The 19,926-nt window shown below is 42.8% G+C and overlaps 1 protein-coding gene across 1 annotated transcript in view; it reads right to left on the bottom strand.

Moving 5' to 3' along the window:
* LOC101939103 (dynein axonemal heavy chain 5-like) overlaps positions 1 to 19,926 on the bottom strand; it is a 278,668-nt gene that overhangs the window by 25,965 nt on the left and 232,777 nt on the right. Inside the window, exons 71-73 of the mRNA XM_008169357.4 lie at positions 17,267 to 17,388; positions 16,297 to 16,644; positions 12,111 to 12,299 (exon numbers count right to left, since the gene is read on the bottom strand). Of these exons, the coding sequence (XP_008167579.2) occupies positions 12,111 to 12,299; positions 16,297 to 16,644; positions 17,267 to 17,388 (659 nt within the window). The remainder of the gene's footprint in view (positions 1 to 12,110; positions 12,300 to 16,296; positions 16,645 to 17,266; positions 17,389 to 19,926) is intronic.

Below are 19,926 nucleotides of genomic sequence, written 5' to 3'. Positions count from 1 at the left end.
CTTTCAATAATGTATGTTATAAACAGGTGCAAAAGACCCAGACAGACTAAACGAGTCCAAACAAAAAGGCCACATTAATATAATTCAAGGACAATGTTAAAAGCATTTTTGGTTAAAAAAAAATTGGAAGTTAATAAACCAAACGTGGTATGTTGTCGATTAAGCCTAATTGGTGAACAAAATAATAAGGGGATGGACTATTCCACCCACCACTCCCTTTTTGGGTCCTTAAAGAGAAAGACTTTGGAGGAAAGGAAAAAAATAGTAAAGAACTGATGGAGGCTACTGCAGCGAGCATCATCATCATGGCTGCCACCCCCATCAGTTCCTGGGACCCTGGGCCTTCTTTATCCTAATCCTGAGGGATGCCCAGACCAGACTGGGCCAGAGAGAAAGTTCCAGATGACAATGCCACCCCTTCTAGCTCCAGCTGAATCCCAAACACCGAAATTCAATGGGATCAGACTTTAACTATTGCAGCAACAACAACTCTAGCTCATCTCAGCTAACTTCTTCTCTTTTTACCCAAAAGGACAGTTATTACCATCTTTAATACCATCTAAAAGATTGTCATACACAGAGGTTTTTCCTTCTAAAACTCTCTCCAGCTACAGTGAAAGGAAAGAAGATATGTTGGTAAAATAAAAGTCTTACTTTATGTTCATCTTACTTTATATTTCAAATGCTTTAACTGTTTTTCCTTCTTTTCTGCATTTTTAATAAAAGGTTAAAAGGAAATGTAATGCTGTGTTTGCCGTGGTACTAAGCAGGCTGAGGTCTCTGTATACCAAACCTTGTTTAACATTGTTCAATGTTGGACAATGAGACTGGGTTATGTTAACATCTTTGGCTCATTTATTCCATTTACATTAATATAACAGTAGCTAGTTCACTTGAAATTCACACCCTAGGTTTCCCCACACTAATTTCTCCATGTAGACAAGTCCTAAGGGTGAATGCTATTGTATTGACATAATGTTATATCTAGCAGCATTCCTCTTTAAAAAGGAAGAAAAGTGTAGCACTTGAAAGGTGATACTTGATAGGACAAGAGAGTAAATGCTTTGACAGCCTCCACTTCTCAGGTTTCATTTTCAGGCCTTTGAAAAGACACTTTTAAACTTTACATGGTTTCCTCCTTGGGGGACAACTACCAGTGAGGTTATTCATTATATTTTAATCATATGCATATATGATTTTACAGAAAGGCTGTCCAAGGAGTAGGTGCCAACAGATTACACTAATGCTTTCAAGTCTGACAGCTCATTCTACAGAATGAGTCAGTGCTTTTCTTTCTTTCTTTCTTTCTTTCTTTCTTTCTTTCTTTCTTTCTTTCTTTCTTTCTAAATCATTAAAAGCAACTAGTACTAGAGCATTTAAGATTAGAGCTGGGAGAATAGTTTCCTGTGGACAATTTATTTTGTGAATACCGCCCTCTTTTTTGTTCACAAATGATTTGCAAACCACCTTTGATTTTTAAGAATTTCACAGGAAATTCACTCCTTTTGCCCAAACGGCCAAAAGAACAACTGTCAGAGGGGTGGCCATGTTAATCTGTATCCACAAAAACAATGAGGAGTCCGGTTGCACCTTAAAGACTAATAGATTTATTTGGGAATAAGCTTTCGTGGGTAAAAAAACCACACTTCTTCAGATGCAAGTGTGAAGTGTGCTTTCAGAGCAGCGATGCTGTAAGAAGCTTTGGGCCAGGTATGAAAAATCATCTGTATTATACCTAAAAGCTATTCATTTGAAACCCCAGATATGTAAGTAGACCGGGTGCTTTTGTTTTGCTTGTAACCTTTAAGCAGGATCTTAAGAAAGCTATTCGTGAAGCTTAATTCTTGTATTTGTTCTTTTTAAATTTAGCAATAGCCTGGGTTTTCAGATGTATTTTCTTTCTTTCTTTCTTTTTCTTTTTTTTTTTTAATAAAATGTACCTTTTTTAAGAACAGGACTGGAGTTCTGTGTCTTAAGAGGTTTGTGCACACTTTTTTTTTAAATTAGCTGGTGGCAACAGCTGATTTCCTTTGTTTTTTCTTTCTCAGCTCCTCCCTGGAGGGGGGTGAAAGGGCTTGAGGGGACCCCACAGGAAGGAATTCCCTACTGAGCCTTCCTGGGTTCTCAAAGGTGTTTTGCACTTGGGTGGTGGCAGCATCTACCCATCCAAGGTCAGAGAAAAGCTGTAACCTTGGGAGTTTAATACAAGCCTGCAGTGGCCAGTATTAATTTTTAGAATCCTTACGGGCCCCCACTTTCTGCACTTAAGTGCCAGAGTGGGAATTTAGCCTTGACAATCCCAAAGAAAAAGTGTGATACATGCTAGATATAAGAAGAGCACTTCACATAGGAGAGGCACCATGGAGAATCTGACCCATTAATTTTCACCTTTAAAAACAAAAGAAAAAAGGTTTTTTTTAGTTTGCAAAACACCTTTTCCCCATTCTTAGATAACTTAAATGTGTCATTTTAGCAAACTGCACCAAAACATTTTCTTCCAGGATGAAAACAAGTCTAGGTAATTTCACTCCAAAGGGTAATTTTCCAAAAAGTTAAAGTATGTGAATGTAAAATGAGAGACTTAAAACAAGAGTGTCTCCTCAACTATAATTATAGTGATGCTGCCACAACACTATAATACAGAGCAACTCCCAAGGCTTGGAAATTCTTCTAAGAAACAGACGTTTAAAAAAAATGCAAACCTCTGTAATATTCCATAATAGCAATAAAACGTATTCAATGCAAAAACTATACTGTATTAATTCATCCCTAGCTGCATTCACAGCACTCAGCCTTGAGCATCAAGTACAACACCACATAAGGCTTTGAAGGAATGACATAATTCACAACCTGTCATGTCTTTGTTATCGTTGAGATGAGACTCAAATCGTGAGCTCCTGTGAGTTTTGCTAATTACAGTCCTGCTCTTGGAAATTTTATTGTTAATTATATGATGAAGCGCATAAATTTTAAGCCATGATTGATTGTTTACATTAGATTCTGTATCACCCAACAAGCTCTCTCATTTCCTGATCCCTATTCTAGAATTACATTAAGAAACCAACCTGACTGGCAGAAAGGAAACCTGAAGACAGAACCCATTAGTCAAAAGAGCCCTCTCTGAGATGAAACACACTAATTACAAAAAGCCCAGATAAAAATATTTCCTCAGTATTTGTATATATTTTATCTAGTCACAGTTGGAGTGTGAAGTGGATGTAAACAGACGTCAGTTAACATGAAATACGACAATTTAAGAAAGGAGGCAATGAAAAAAACAGTCATACTAATTCTTGCTGTTTGTATAATGTCTTGGTCCTAGCATGCATGCTCCATACCTAGTTGTGCATAGGTAAAACAGTACTTTGAGTTCCAGTGGAAGGGCTGTTACCATGAACCAAGATTAATGACCAAGTGTGACCGTAAGCATTCCTGATATTTGTACAAAATATGCCTTGTGAGATATCACTTGAAAACCAGTAATACACTGGTGAATAGTATCATGGTGGAATATATGTAACGATACTGCATGTGGAGTTATGAATGTTCTTTGATACTATGTTTTAAAGTGAATTTGAACAAAACAGGTCTGCTCAGGTCAAATACAAATGAAGCAGGGTGACCAGTGACAATGGAGTTGCAATTTACATATGCTGTAAACAGAACCATCAAAGCTCAGAAGTTGGTTTGGGACTCAGCATGTCTGGATCATAAAGAACTGTGTATTTGCTTATCTAACCAGCCTGGTCATCAGGCAGAGACAATGAAAGTACACTTACTGGGGATATGTTGGGGTCACTTGGCTAATAGCAACCAAGGCTGGTGGAGACCAGAGTGTGGCTGTGGTGTAAGAAGCAGGCAGGTGTAGTCAGAGTTGCTGAACTAGGGCTGCTTATCACACCGAAACTCAATGCAGGCTTCTATGCTGGCTGGGCGCATCCAGATAAGGGAGCTACAGCAGCAGAGCATTTTAAGGCAACCAGGGTTATAGGTCAGGCAGTGACACAACTTTTCACTGGTCTGGGTTGCACCCCAAAATGTGACACCAAGTAAGTTACCATAGCAGCTTGGGAGTTTCAATCTGCTTCTACTTCAAAACTGCAAATTAAGATAATGCTTTGGAATCAATTTCATTAGTCTCCCCACACCCAGCAGAGAGGAATTTAATGTGGAAATGTATTTAGAGCAAATCTTATATGGGGGAAAAAACATTGTCACTTGGGTTACGCAGCTGACCTCCAAACAGCAATAATGCCTTTAGAATTCCACCATGTTCCCTAGCGATCAGTTTTTCAACCTGTAAGGCAAATGTTTTTTTCATTATAAACCTAACTCCATGATGCGCTGACATTTATATTTGCATCTATCCGCACACATCTGGAGAGACTGGACCCTATCATTTTACTACAGATGAGAAGATTACTCACCCTGTGCAGTAATTGAGGTGCTTCAAGATTGTTGTCCCTGTGGGTGCTTCATTTTAGGTGTCTTGGTGCCCTGCGTTTGTAATCGCAGATTTGTAGTAGCAGTGCCCCAGTTAGCCGCGCATGCGCGGCAGCCGTCTCGCACCGCTCCGAGTGGCTACCTAGCATGCGCAGCCAACCGGCCCCCAGTTCCTTTTCTACCCCAGAGGATCTGCATGGAACTCTGAAGTAGAGGGGAGGAGGAAGGTAGTGGAACACCCACAGGGACAACCATCTCGAAGAACCTCAGTTACTGCACAGGGTGAGTAACCTTCTCTTCTTCGAGGAGTGTCCCTGTGGGTGCTCCACTTTAGGTGACTATGGAACAGTACCCCTCAGTGGAAGGGGGGCTTCGGAGTTGGTTTACTGATGGTGGCTAGCACCGATAGTCCAAACTGTGCGTCTGCAGCTGATTGTTGCTCGAGAGCGCAGTGTTTAGTAAAAGTGTGGGCAAAGGCGCAGGTAGCTGCTTTGCAAATGTCCAAGATAGGTATGTCATTAAAAAATGCTACTGATGTTGATAACGCTCTGGTGGAGTGTGTGTGGACTCCTGGTGCAGCAGGGAGGTTGTTCTTCTGGTAACACAAATGGATACAGCCTGATATCCATTTAGACAGTCTCTGTTTAGAGATGGTTTGACCCTTCAATTATTCTGTTCTAGAGAGAGAGACAAGATGATTTTCTAAATGTTTTTGTTCTTTCTAGGTAAAAGGCTAGTGCTCTTCGGATGTTGAGTATGTGAAGAGAAGCCTCCCTGTTGTTGGCATGTGGTTTTGGGAAAAACACAGGTAAGTATATTGGCTGATTTAGATCAGTGGTCACCAACCGGTAGATCATGATTGACTGTTCGGTCCTCGAGACTCTCCCAGTCGATCGAGATCTCTGGTTGCTAAAAGTCTAGTGGTGCAGCAGGGCTGCTACTAAGGCAGGCTCCCTGCCTGCCCCAGCCCCACACCACACCACTCCCAGAAACAGCTAGCACCCCCTTCTGGCCCCCTTCTGGCCCCAGGGTGGTGGGGCAGGGGTCTCCACACGCTGCTCCTGCCTGCAAGCACCACCCCCTGCAGCTCCCATTGGCCGGGAATTGGGAACTGTGGCCGATGGGAGCTGCGGGGGTGGTGCTTGCAGGAGCAGCATGGGGCCGGGGCAGGCAGGGAGCCCTGCTTAGCCCCTCTGTGCCGTCGACTGGGAGCTGCCCAAGGTAAGTGCCGCCCAGCGGGAGCCCGCACCTCAACCCCCTCCCAGAGCCAGCACCCCATACCCCCTCCTGTACCCCAGCCCCGTGCCCCAGCCCTGAGCCCCCTCTCAGAGCCAGCACCCCGCACCCCCTCCTGTCCCTGACCGTAGTAATCAGAGTGCTTAAGTTGAGGAAGCGCTGATGGGGTAACCTTGCCGTTGCTGTGAGGCAGTCGAGATAGGGCCCTATAAATTCCAGTTGTTGGACTGGGACCAAAGTGGACTTCTGAAGATTTATTTGAAGTCCAAGGTTCGTAGAGAGGGCTATTGTGGTCTGTGTGGCTTCTAGTGCTGCCCGCTGTGTTGGTGCTCTTAACAGGCAGTCGTCCAGGTATGGAAAAATCATGACCCCTAGACTGTGAAGTTGAGCTGCAGTGATGGCGAGGACCTTGGAAAAGACCCTTGGGGTGGTTGACAGTCTGAAGGGTAGCACTTTATGTTGGTAATGTTGATGTCCTAGGGTGAAGCACAAGAATCTTCTGTGTGCTGGGTGAATGGTGACATGAAAGTACGCGTCTTGCAGGTCAAGGGACAAGAGCCAATCTCCTTTCTCTAATGCTGGAATTATCATCCATAGGGTCACCATTTTGAATCGCTGTGTTCTCACAAACTTGTTGAGTTTGCATAAATCCAGATGGGTCTCCATCCGCCATTCTTTTTCGGAGTGAGGAAATAATGGGAATAAAATCCTCGTCCCCTTTGTTGAGCTGGTACAGGTTCCACAGCCCCTAATTGCAGGAGGTGGTTTATTTCCTGATGTAATGGGGCTCGTGAGAGGGGTTCCTGAAGAGGGATGGGGAAAGGGGTTGGGTAGATGGGATAGAAATAAATGGGATGGAGTAACCCTGCTGGATAATTTCCAGCACCCAGCTGTCTGTGGTGATATTGTTCCAGACTGGGTAATATGGTGACAGGCAGTCCCCGAAAGATGTTAAAGTGGGGTTGAGATCCGGAATTATAGCATGTAGAGGTTTTGGGCCCTCAACTAGACCTTCAAAATGATGGCCTAGAAGTGGAAGGCTGGGACGTGGAAGGCTGGTTTTGATTCTGCCTTTGTCCCATCTGCCTCTGTTTGCGGCATTGGGTATAGTGTCTTTGAGGCTAGGGGCATGGTACAGCCCAGAATTTTTGGTTATAAAACCTGCCCTGCTTTTTCTTGTTTCCAGGGACATAGATGCTGAGTGTCTTTAAGGTGGCCCGGGAGTCCTTTAAAGTATGCAAGGACACATTGGTGGATTCGGCAAACAGTTTCTGACCCTCAAAGGGGAGGTCCTCAACCACAACCTGCACCTCTCTCGGGAATCCTGATAGGTGGTGCCAAGATGCCCGACGCATGACCATGGAGGTTGCGATGGAGCATGCTGCTGTGTCCTCAGAATCGAGAGAGGCTTGGAGGGTTGTCCTTGCAATGACAGAACCTTCGGAAATGTTGGACTTATATACTTCTCTCTTGTCCTCTGGAAGATTTTCAATAATAGATGACATTGTAGAAAGCAGGTTGTGTGTGTATTTTGCAATCAGTACAGAGTAATTCGCGATTCGGAACTGCAAGGTGGCGGAAGAATAGGCTTTGCACCCAAAGAGTTATAGCCTCTTCCAGTCCTTGTCATAAGGGGCGGATCTAGACTGTTGCTGTTTGCCCCTCTGATTTACTGCCTCCACGACCAGTGAATTAGGAGTGGGGTGGGTAAAGAGAAATTCAGACCCTTTTGCCAGCACGTACTATTTTTTGTCCGACCTTTTGCAGGAAGGAGGGGCTGTGGCCAGATGGTTTTCATGGGGTCCATTATGGCAGTGTTAATAGGCAGTGTGATTTTTGCCGATGGGGACGCCTGGAGAATGTCTGCTACCCTCTTGAAAAGGTCTGAAAGGACTTGAAGTCATCCCCCGATGTGGGGGTGGTGGCATGATTGTTTCATCTAGATGAAATATGTGTAGGTGGCACGGTGTCTCCTTCAGGTGTATCCCCCTGCTCTTCTGGGCCTCCTCATGCTGAATCCATTGGTGAGGGAGAGCGGGATGTTCTGGAGACTGGTGGGTTATGCGGTCTAATGTTCTGGGCCCTAGAAGTGGCCCCTGGGTCCCAGTATGGCAAGTTCGGTAGGAGGGCCATAAGGAGGTGGCAGCCAGGATTGGGGCTGCCAGGCTTGCGTGTCTACCAGTGGCTGGTGATGTGAGGGTCCAGCTTTAGGAGCGGAATGGCGAGGAATGTACAGTCCTGAGTCGTCGTCATCCTCATCATCACTGGAGAGAGGTGTCGCTGAAGCCCCTGGGGTGATGTGGCTTGGTTCGCATCTCATGGGGGTATCGTCGGTACAAAATAAGGGGGTCCCTGGCGTAGAAGAAACTGCCAGGTTCGCCTGTCTGGTGAAAAGTTGCGGTACCAAGAAGCTCAGTGCTGGGGATGGCAGCGCAGTCTGAGAGGAGAGGGTCAGAACTATCGTGCTGAGATCTTGCTGAGCTGTATCTGTGCAGCAGGTGGTGCCATTACACTGGTCAGTGCTGGGACGTTCTTCAGCACGGCTAGTGCTGAGCTAGGCTTTAGATCATGTACCTGACTGAGAGCCTGCCCGTACCAGTCCTTGGCTCCTCAGGAAGTCTCGATACCGGACGTTCCCGGTGCCTCTCGGTCCGAGGCTCTCGGTGCCATCAGTACTGGGGCAGATTTTTCACCAGAAAACCATTTCTTTTTAGGTGGATCTCACTGTGGCGATGAATGAGACCGGTGTTTGGTCGCCTTTTTAGGGATAATGTCCTCAGAAGCAGTCTTGGTAGTGGAGCCCTGTCTGAGGCTGCTGCTGGCGACTGTTGGTCAAGAGGCGCCCTGGACTCTAGATCGGAGGCTGGCCTGAGAGATTTCTCCATCATGAGTAATTTAAGTTGGAGGTCTCTGGCCTTCGGTATCCTGGCAGTCAGTTTTTTACAATGAGGACACGTTTGGGGAATATGAGTCTCTCCGAGACGGCGAACGCACTGAGCATGGCTGTCTGAAATAGGTATTGATAGCCTGCAGGTCAGGCAGCATTTAAATCCAGGTGAACCAGGCATGACTGAGGAAGGTCCAGCTCTGGAGAAAAACAGGGTAGCCCATTTTAAAGCAGTCGTCGTTGGCGGAGGCCCACCGAGTGGCGGGAGGGGGGGAAAAGCGACACTAATTTATTTTTTTTAATATGGAAGAAATTAAAAGTAATGTTAACCTAAGTCAACTAGAATTGAGAGGATAAAAGAAAAAAGGAAGGAATATGATCTATCTATGGAGTTGAAGGGGCGCTGCTGTCGCCCTAACTCAAGCCAAGGGCGGTAGAAAAGGAACTGGGAGTCGTTGGCTGTGCATGCTAGATAGCTGCTCGGAGCAGCGTGAGATGGCTGCTGCGCATGCGTGGCTAACCGGGGCACTGCTGCTACAAATCTCTGATTACAAGCGCAGGGCACCAAGACACCTATAGTGGAGCACCCACAGGGACACTCCTCGAAGAACTCTTTGTTATTTGTTACGTAAGCCCCTGAGCAAGGAGGATTGGAAGCAATAGAACTCTCCGGCTTCTTCTGTATGTGAAGTGGGAAAACTGAAGGGGATCTTATGATTTGCGAGACGGTTTCAATTGTTTATTTGTCACTTGTTTTGATGTAATCTCATAATGTGTTTAAAGTTGTATTTGTGATAGATTGTCACCCTTGGGGTGCAGTCTGGGAGCTGTGGGGACTGTGGCGCCCCTCTAAGACACACAGCTGGGTTGGGGAACCAGCCAGCCTCACCCAGACCCTGTTATCCCCCAACACAACAGCAGGTGGTGCCACTCACCCAAACTGTGCTGCCCAAGTGGGATCTGAGTTACTACAGAGAATTCTTTCCTGGGTGCTGGCTGGTGAGTCTTGCCCGCATGCTCAGGCTTTAACTGATCGCCATATTTGGGGTTGGAAAGGAATTTTCCTCCAGGGCAGATTGGCAGAGGCCCTGGAGGTTTTTCGCCTTCCTCTGCAGCATGGGGCATGGCAGGGCCGCCCGGGGGGCGGGGGAGGGGGGGGCAAGTGGGGCAATTTGCCCCAGGCCCCTGGCCCCAGAGGGGCCCCCATGAGAATATAGTATTCTATAGTATTGCAACTTTTTTATGGAAGGGGCCCCCAAAATTGCTTTGCCCCAGGCCCCTGAATCCTCTGGGTGGCCCTGGGGCACGGGGCACTTGCTGGAGGATTCTCTGCACCTTGAGGTCTTTAAACCACGATTTGAGGACTTCAGTAACTCAGGCATAGGTTAGGGGTTTGTTACAGGAGTGGGTGGGTGAGATTCTGTGGCCTGCATTGTGCAGGAGGTCAGACTAAATGATCATAATGGTCCTTCTGACCTTAAAGTCTATGAGTCTATGAGCAGACACGGGCCAGTTTTCCAGCCCCCCAGGCACGCACCCCCCTTTGGAGTATAAACCCAAAATTATACCATCTTGCACTGCACAGGGATCTGTACAGTGTAACTCATTAATATGTACAGTGTAAGCTCATTAATATGTCTGCCCCCCCATGTGAAGAATGTGTTTTATGTTTAAACAAAACCGCAAACTAAGCCTAAAATACTAGAAAGATTGGATATGACTTAGCAATTTCTCATCCTGACTGATGATACAAGCAGGCTTGCAGATTCTCAAGGCACAAGCTGCACTTGCTTTGCAGCTTGGGCTCCTCACCCCCATTCCAAGTCCTTTTCCTTACGAGCTTCTCTTAGGTGTTGAGTTGTGGAGGCGTGAAGGACCACAGATGAGGTCACTCTCTGCCTTATATAGCTTTAACATATGGCAGGAACCCTTTGTTCTAAAAACAGTTCCCAGCCAGTTTGTGGAAAAATATAGGTACACAAAATGGAGATTAGTGTCATGTGGTCTGGTCACATGCCCTTGCATGCCGTGCTGATTCATAGCAGCCATTACTTACAGGCTGTCTGGAGCGTTCTCAGGAAGGCTCACCAGGTAGGGGATAAGCTTCTCCTAAGGCCTATTGTTTCTTCCTACTGGCCCATTACCCTGAATAGGCCCTTCTCCACCTACTATCTAGACTGGAAGCATCTTGCCCAGTGGGCATTGCCCAGGTGTAACTACATTTGAAATATAGATACATAGTAAATATTCATAATTTTAGATACAAAAATGATATATGCATACAAATAGGATAATCATATTCAGCAAATCATAACTTTTCCTATCACACCTTACATGATGAATCTTGTACAAAATGCATCATAAGTATGCCATAATCATATCATAATAATATTACTAGGATGAATATGGGGTGTTGTGTCACAGTATTATTTGAAGATACTTTAAATTCTGTTTCTATGAGTGATGTTCTACTTATCTGAAAGGCTATAGGAGAACATCAATATATGAAGAGGCATACACCATGGGGAAAATGGGTCAGTTTGTTCTGATAGTCAGTGAGTTCAGATCAGGTAGCTACCCCAGATGGATAAAGAAGAAGGCAGGGGCTCTATCAGAGGCTCTTGCTTTGTTCTGGGCTTTCAGATTAGTGCAAGAGACTACAAGCTATCATAGCTCATGTATAGTTTGTGGTTCTACTTTCATTTTATTACTCAATTAGATGTTTGTCTTTTTCTCTACTAAAAAGTGGGAGTCTTTGGGAACCTGGTAACACAACCAGTGAGTGGGAAGAAATACCATTATATTCAGCTGTTGCTAAACTATGTTGCTGCTTCATTCACAGCATATCTAGAATCTGTCCCTTCCTGTCTATTCCCCCTGCCAGAGTTCTTGGCCATGCCTTACCAACACAATCTTCTCTCTGATCTTCCTGAAACACATTTCCCTTCTTTACAGACTATCCAAACTGTTATCTCCAAGCTCTTCTTCCTTGCTTGCTGCTCCAGCTCTTTTCATGTCCCTCCACTCATACCACATCCACTTCCTCAATAATTTAAAACTCATCTAGATTATTAAAGCTCTGCAGAGCTCTACCCTATGTTTATCTCACCATTAGTCACCTGCCACTGTGGCAAGCATATTTGGTATGAGATCCTGCTTTTGCTTGCTACATAAGGAGCCATGCGCACCTCTGACACTACATACAAATGTTAATGTAATAAAATAATAACAATAATATCCACTTTCTTTTATTCAAACACAAATGGAAGACTCACCACCAAGTCCAGACAGCATATCATGTTAGTGTTTAAATCCTATATAACTAACCAATATTTCTTCATATGTAACTTTTTGATGTATATACACTTCAGATAATAAACCAGAACACTTATACTTCTAATAAAGTGTGAGTTATTTCATTAATTACTTAAAATACACGTGAGTTAAACAAAAAAGTTGCACAGAAAAGTGTTTCCACATGAATGGCATATATAAATAATTCATATGTATCTATGCAGCAGTGTCTTGCTGTATATATTTGTACCTCATGAGGGATGTAGTCTGGTGGCAACTTCTCCAGCATCTCATCAGCAAGACGCTGTACCATTGCTTCTCTGGTTTCCCCTCCTCCACTGCCGCTGTCTTTAGGCTGAATGCTAACTATTGTGCTTAATGTCTCATTAGCCATATTAGTCTGATAAGTTATGTCTGCATTAGGGTGAAGTCCAAATACCTTAAGATAAAAAAGGATACAATAAGAAAAAAAAATGAAGAATTATGTCTAAAAAAAATAGAGTGCTCTTGTTAATACACTATATTGATTTTTTAAAATATATCAGTGAATAGTCTACACAAAGGAAAAAGACAAGGAAGCAGATCCTTAGATGGTGTAAATCAGCATAACCTCATTAAGGTCAATGGGGTTACACTGATCTAAATCAGATAAGCATCTGGATCAAGTTATACAAAAAACTCTTAACATGTAAGCCCTGAATTAATGTGCACCCCCTAAAACCAGCCAAATCACCTTCTCCATTTGTTTCAGAAAATGCTTTCCTTGACCTATTCATTGTAACAGAAAAGTTTCTAGTGACTACAGTACTGACTACTTCAATATCTTAGTCATGTGAAAGATATGCACATGTATGGTATTGTACAAGTCATAAATATTAGTAATTATGATGTTTCCTTTATCATTACTTTTCCACCATTTTCCGTTTCTGACCCCCCTAAATTGTCTTCCTTTCAAATTTTCTCTTTTCTCTAATTTATTTGTTAGGAGTGGTACTGGTGGGTCAGGTTTCTATAACATGGACAATAAAAAACAAAACCCACACTGTATACCGTATATATTTGAAAGCACCCATACAGATTTTATGAACAGAGATATATTCGGGATGTGTTATGTTTATCTATTTCTGGTTTTAAGTCTTTTTTTCCCTGGCTTTGAAAACTTAATTATTTTATTTAGTCTGAAAGAGGTATAGCATGAGCAGTGACCTATGCCCTCCGCTGCTTCAGTCCCGACCTAAAAACAGCAACCATAAAAGATAACAACAGTTCAGACTTCATGCTCATTCAATCTTTGTATTCTCTGCTGAGACTATCAGTAAGTCTTTAACTGTCCATTTGGATGGTGATTCTTGTACACCGGGAACTGAACTGTGAACACCAGCTCATTTCATATACAGAAGACACTTCTAATGCTTAGTAATTAATTACTCTAAGAATAAAAGGCATAAAAATGATTAAGTTTAATATTGTTATGCTTGCAACTTTAAAAATTCAGAGACAGATCTTCAGCTGGTGTAAGTGGGTGTAAGTGCATCAAAGTCAATGGAGCTGCACCAGTTTAAACCACCTGGGAATCTGGCTCTGAAAGTGTTATTGTTATAGACCAGGGGTGGGCAATCTATGGCACACATGCCAAAAGTGGCATGTGAGCTGATTTTCAGTGGCACTCACACTGCCCAGGTCCTGGCCACCGGTCCGGGGGGACTCTGCATTTTAATTTAATTTTAAATGAAGCTTCTTAAACATTTTAAAAACCTTATTTACTTTACATACAACAATAGTTTAGTTATATATTATAGACTTATAGAAAGAGACCTTCTAAAAACATTCAAATGTATTACTGGCACCCGAAACCTTAAATCAGAGTGAATAAATGAAGACTCAGCACACCACTTCTGAAAGTTTGCCAATCCCTGTTATAGACCCAGTTCTGCTTGGAGACACAGTGCGTGCACACAATTCCCATTGATTTAGGCTCCAAGTAGGATTTAAAACATATTTCACAGATAGGACTTGTACAGTTAATACAACCTACGTATTTAGAACTATTAGAAATATGTGAAAGAGTCAATGCACAGTATTACATCTGTATGACTATCATGAAATACAATAAACATTTGAAGATTAAAGATGTTCATGATTTTTTGACCTCCTTTGTTGAAGAGAGTGAGACTTTCTCTGGGCAAAGGAATTAGGATATGGCTGGCAGGAACCATATCATCTTTATCATTTTAAAAACAGAAAAGCTTCATTTTTGCTATAGAGAATTTGTAGCAATTCCTTTGTCCTAGTTCAAAACAAGAGAAAATGTCTCCCTTCGTGTATGTAAATTATAGTACTTTACTGAGGTCTAAATTCATCCCTGGAGTAACTTCACTGAAGTTAGAGAAGTTACTCCAGGGATGAATTTGGTCTTATGTGCATCTTCGTGCATGCATGGGAGAATAAAGAAGAAACAGAAAACACAGTAATATTATCCTGGGGCAGTTCAGTGTCCTTAATCCTCCTGGACACTAATCTAGAAACCTAATTTAAAGGGAGTTTTGGGTGCATAAGGAATCCAGAATTGTACCCCTTAGTTTTTCAACTGACTGGAGTTAAAAATCCAGCTGTAAACAGTCCACACCCTCCTGTCTGAAATCTAAGTGCATTTCAAAGGGATTTCTGAATTCAATAGCCCTCTTCAGAAGACAGTGTTTATTCTGATTTACTAATGCAAAGGTTGAATTTCATCAAAGGAGCAATGATACAGCAGTCAGATTTATTCAATCTGTCTTTCTTAACCAAAAATGGAGATAGGATGAAACAAAAATTATACTGTCTTGACTAATACAATATCCTTCTTGGATCAGAGAAGACTGAGCTTAAAAGGTCAGGGGTTTCCAAAAGCTATTCAGAAGGAGTTTGGCGTGACAGAAGGACGTTGTCACTTTCCTCGTGACCTGTGAGAATCTGGGTCAGTCTTTTGAAGGAGAAAGAGATCTTTGCATATTCAGGGTTTGATCCTACACCGCTGAAGTGAAAGGCAAAACTCCCGTATATAAAAAACACAAATCTGGATTGGCAGGCACCAAAACACTGAGAAAATAAGCCCCCAAATTCTGAAGCAGGCTTCAAAACACTGAGGAAAAGCAGGTGCAGGAGCCAGAACTGAGATCTGGGAAAGAGCTGAAGCAGACGGGATGCAGTTCCTGTGGTGACCTGCTTCACTGACTATGATCACAATGGATCCACTGGAATGTTGGGAGAGCAGCATTTACACTCAGTTGGGGAAGGTGCACATCAGCCAGTAAGGAGTTTGGCTTGCACTTACCCTGCTACTGCCGCCTTAAGGATCCAAAACCTTCACAGCTAAGGGAGTTGCATTAAGAAGCTAAGACCCAGAAATGAGAATCCTGGACAGATGGTGGGTCAGAATCTCACCCAAAATCAATGGAGCTAGGGGATCTGACCCAGTATCTTTAGAGAGATGTTTTATCCAGAACTTTTCCATAGTTGCTTCTGTCCCTTCAAGAACTCAGACGATGTCGTCTATTTTTGCAGATCTTTTGCAGAATCCCGATAGTCCATGCTGTATGTTTGGAAGTACCTCTGTGGTTTCCTTTCTTGGAATTAGAAGAGGAACCTTCAGTTCTGGATTATATCACTACAAAGTAAAAGTCAGGCTTTGCCTACAATGGGCTTTTTGCACAGGATAAACTGCACTGGTCTGAGCCATTAGTGTAGTTACGCTGCACTGTGCCTACATTAAGTTTACCTCATTTTCAAACCAGAGAGAGCCAAACTGGTGCAAGTCACTTTTTACACTGGTACAGTACAATTACACTAGAGATTTGTGCCAATGCAGCTATCTCAGCGCAGCTACACTAGCTTAGAAAAACACCAGTGCAGACAAAGCATTCATGGATCAATCCATCAATGCTAACCAGCATGGAACTTGGAGGGAGGAGCCCAGGTTGCAGGAGGGAAGAGTTTGAAGGAGGCATCAGGAAACCAATCTGTGTGAACATAGCTAGGATGCTTACTGCAGTTGCAGGATCTCTGCAAACAGTTCTCTTAATAAAGAGCCAGTTTCGTTTTACAAGTATGGAGTCCTTTCACGTTATTACTTAGCATGTGGTGGTCGTGCATGAAATAGTCTCAGAAACAAGTCTGTATATTCGGTGCACTTTAATTCCAATAAATGTTATCTTCAGAGGCATTTGTAAACCTCATAGTACATCCATTTTTATTTCAACTTCAACTAACAACTCCCTGTCCTCGAAATGGAACAGGCCCAGATGATAACAATGGCTTGTTAAGTGAGAACAACTGTTTTCATTTTCATAACGTCTGTTGTCTGAGCTCTGCCCTGTTCCATATATGGATGATTTAAAAAGTCTAGCGCTTTAATTAGTATAATTCTCTTAATGCTTTAAAACTTAAAACATTTTTACCTCAGGTGTATCAACAATTGGCAGCTGCTCTATGTGCTGGAGATAGTCTTCAACTGTCTTGCCTTTTGGAATAATGTAACCTTTGTAGAAGCAAAATTTGTCAGTAAACATACTCTCTCCAAACCACACTCTGGCAAATGTATTTAGCAACATTTTGTCAAGGTCGTCTGTTACACGGCCACCATACTGTACTTCTCCAAGCATATAGCGAACACAGCTCCAGTTCACCCCACGCTTAATGTCAACCTCATCCAAATGATTCTGAATAAACTGCACACTGGCTGCAAAGTCTGCTTGGTTAAATTCATAAGGGATGTTCCAGCCCAACGGACCAAACTTTCGTCTTTCCTAATGGAGGAAGATGTTTAAAAGGGTGAAGTTTAGTAACAGAAATTCTCCGTATAAAAGCATTTGTGAAATATACTAAAAATGCAATAATCCACCCACCATCAATGGAAATTAAAGGGACACTGAGCTTGATTCTAACTGTGCTTACTCCACTGACTTCAATAAAACTATACTTGATTTACACTAGTATGAGAACAAAATCAGTCCCAGTATTAATTAGCTAGAATCTTATTTTTTTAATATAATACATAGGGAGAGGCAAAGGAGCACGTATTACAAATGACTGGATAGAAATATTTTCATAATTGTTTTTAAAAAGTTCAATGACAGCCACCTGATTAATTCTTGAAAAAATCTTTCATGCAGGGTAAAGGTGTATATTATCCATTTTCCTCTCCGGTGTCTCCTGATGGAGGGATATGATCAGTGTGGGCAGGTAAGTTCAGTATTGGGGGTATCTTTCAATCTAGGGGATGGGTGAAGTTTTTTGTCTTTTCTCATTTTATATGTCCAATTTTGCCCACCATGTTATTTGTATTTAACACAGCTTTCAAGTTCTTAATTATATTCTCCCTTATAAAATATGGTTTATAGTGTAACTGTAAGACAGTTAATTAATAACCTGAACAGTTGTATGTAGAAATGCCACAGCATATAACAATGGTTTCCACTGTGGCATATTGCTCACTTCCAGCTGTTCCTGAGTAATAGCAGAGTATGTCCGCTTTAAACCAGCCTTTACACCTAAATAAATAAATACATAAATAAATAAAAATCACATTGTATTAGTAAAAAAATGTATAGTATCCATATCTTGGAGTTTTAAGATTGATTTAGGTCTGTTGTAGCAGATTGCCTTCTATGAGAAATGATTATCCCAACACAGAGTATATGCTTTTCTATATTCTGAACAACCATTTTGAATCACTGAACTATTTATTCATTTTGACACAATACCAGTCAAATTACATTTTAGATATTATGCTTAGAGGGACGGGCTTAAACCAAAACATTCAATCTAAAATGTGAGAGTGTCAAAAATTCAAACACAGCTCCAGAGCAAAAATTTTTTTAAACAGGCTGACCCTACATTGCAAACCTTGCAGCGTTGGAAACCAAGATCCTAGTCTAAATTTTGTAGTGGAAGCCCATTTCTAATTATGACACTTAAACATTACCATCCTAAAATATGAATTTGTCCACAAATGAATTTGTCCTCATACAATTTTTTTTTCTCTTTGGAGGAAGAATTGAGAACCTAAACCAGAAACTTGGGTAACTGCCCTTGTGAATGAAAATATCTGGGCTCACTCCATAAAACAAACCACGCTGTCTTTCAGACAGATCAGAAGCAAAACATTTAGAATTCTTACTAACTCACCAGAAATGTAAATAGTGAAATAAGAGGCTTAAATGACTGAGGGATCAAATTTGACCTTGGATACATATTCTCAAGCTTCGACTGACTTCAATAATTGAAACAAGCTGCAACACCTACATATAAATGAAAGGCAAACTATTGCACAGTGCTATGGTAGTTGAAGAAAAAGGACTAGAGAATTGCAAGACAGCATTGCAATCTAGCACTCAAATAAGCCTAGGTTTGACAACCGCTTCCTGCCACTGACAGGGTCTGGTCAGCTCCTTTCCCATCTTATCCCAGCAGCAGGCACTAAGCAAGTGGCTTCTTTAAAGGAACACTAAGGGGTAAGTCTCTTGTGCACTCCCCTGAAAGATTCTTTCTTGTGCTAGCAAAATGCCGTTGGGTACCCACACATGGCTGACAAAACTCTGCTCCCCTTCCTGCACGTCTCTCAATAGAGGACTGACTTCGTCCCTAAAACACCAAGAGCCAGACTGTAGTTGGCTGTTGCACATGTGCGCAAAGAGGAGAAGGCATAAACAGTCTTTCCTCAACCTTGCCTCCCTGCCTCCAGTCCAGAGATCACCCACAGTTGCCATTCCTGCACTCTCCTGAGCACAGGGACTGCCCCCTGTTAGTGCCCCTGTGATGCAATCCACTCATAGACAAAGCATGACCATGGCTTAAGAGAGGCTCATTCGAGTGATAAACCTCTGCACTGCCTCCACGCATGCCTTGGTCTGAAAGGCAGAGTCTGGCCCTGAGTGAGAAGCTAAGGTTTGAAAAGGGATGTAATGCTGAAAAAATTCACCATAGCAAATAGGCTGCAACAGGCAGCTCTCTCGAGATCTTCACTATGGCTTAATGACATGTTTTCTGTGAATTTAGTAAAAAGCAGGAACTCAATAGCAACAGTATAAGGGAAAGACCTATAGGATTTCATATACTGCATGCACATCTCTACACTTCACATTCTCTTAGCCACATGTAAATGAACCATGGAAACAAACTGATCTGCAAAACAAAACTAACAATAATCATTGTATGTACACTGGGGAGGAAAACATCCATGTGACATATGATGTGATGATCCTCATTCTCATTCTGATTCTCAATACACACATTCAGGAGACATTCACCTTCCCCAGCAGCTGCACTGTTCCTCTCTGCTCTTTCCCCTTTCTTGGTTAATTTGTGCCAGTGTCTTTTTCAGCACGAAGGAGGTTAGAGATAATGGAATTGCCAAGTACAGCAGTGTGAAAAAATCTACACCAAAGCATAGGTTCTGGAAGTAGGGGTGCCGGAGGTGTGGTAGCACTCCCTGGCTTGAAGTGGTTTCCATTATATATAGGGCAGACAGTTTTGTTCAGTGGCTTTCAACACCCCCACTATGCAAATTGTTCCAGCACCTATGTACCAAAGTAAAATTATATTAAAAGTTGCCAAAATTTATGAGAAGCGAGAGAGTTAGCCTTCAATTTATTTATTAATTTGTGTTTTCTGAAGAAACAAAAGGTGATATTTTTGCGGGCAAAAAAAGATAGATATGTGTGAAAATGGTAACTGTTGCCTTGAGACAAATACAGTAACTCCTCACTTACCGTTCTCCCGCTTAACGTTGTTTCGAAGTTACATCGCTGCTCCATTAGGGAACATTCTCGTTTAAAGTTGTGCAATGCTCCCTTATAACGTCGTTTGGCTGACTTTACAAGGGAGCATTGCACAAGTTCCTCTTCTCCACCTCCTCCCCCTCCCTCCCTCCCTCCCAGCGCTTCCCCTGCCACCAAACAGCTGTTTGGTGGCACTTAGGACTTTCTGGGAGGGAGCGAGCGGGGAAGCTGCCCCTCCCCCCCCCCCGGCAGGCAGGGCCACCCGGAACGCAGGGGCTTTAGGGGCTGCAGGGCTCTGGGCTAAGGGGG

This window comes from Chrysemys picta, chromosome 2 (genome assembly GCF_011386835.1).
Source record: "Chrysemys picta bellii isolate R12L10 chromosome 2, ASM1138683v2, whole genome shotgun sequence".
Taxonomy (NCBI): Eukaryota; Metazoa; Chordata; order Testudines; family Emydidae; genus Chrysemys; species Chrysemys picta.
The sequence above is the reverse complement of the archived record's forward strand: the minus strand, read 5'-3'. Positions and strand labels throughout refer to the sequence as shown.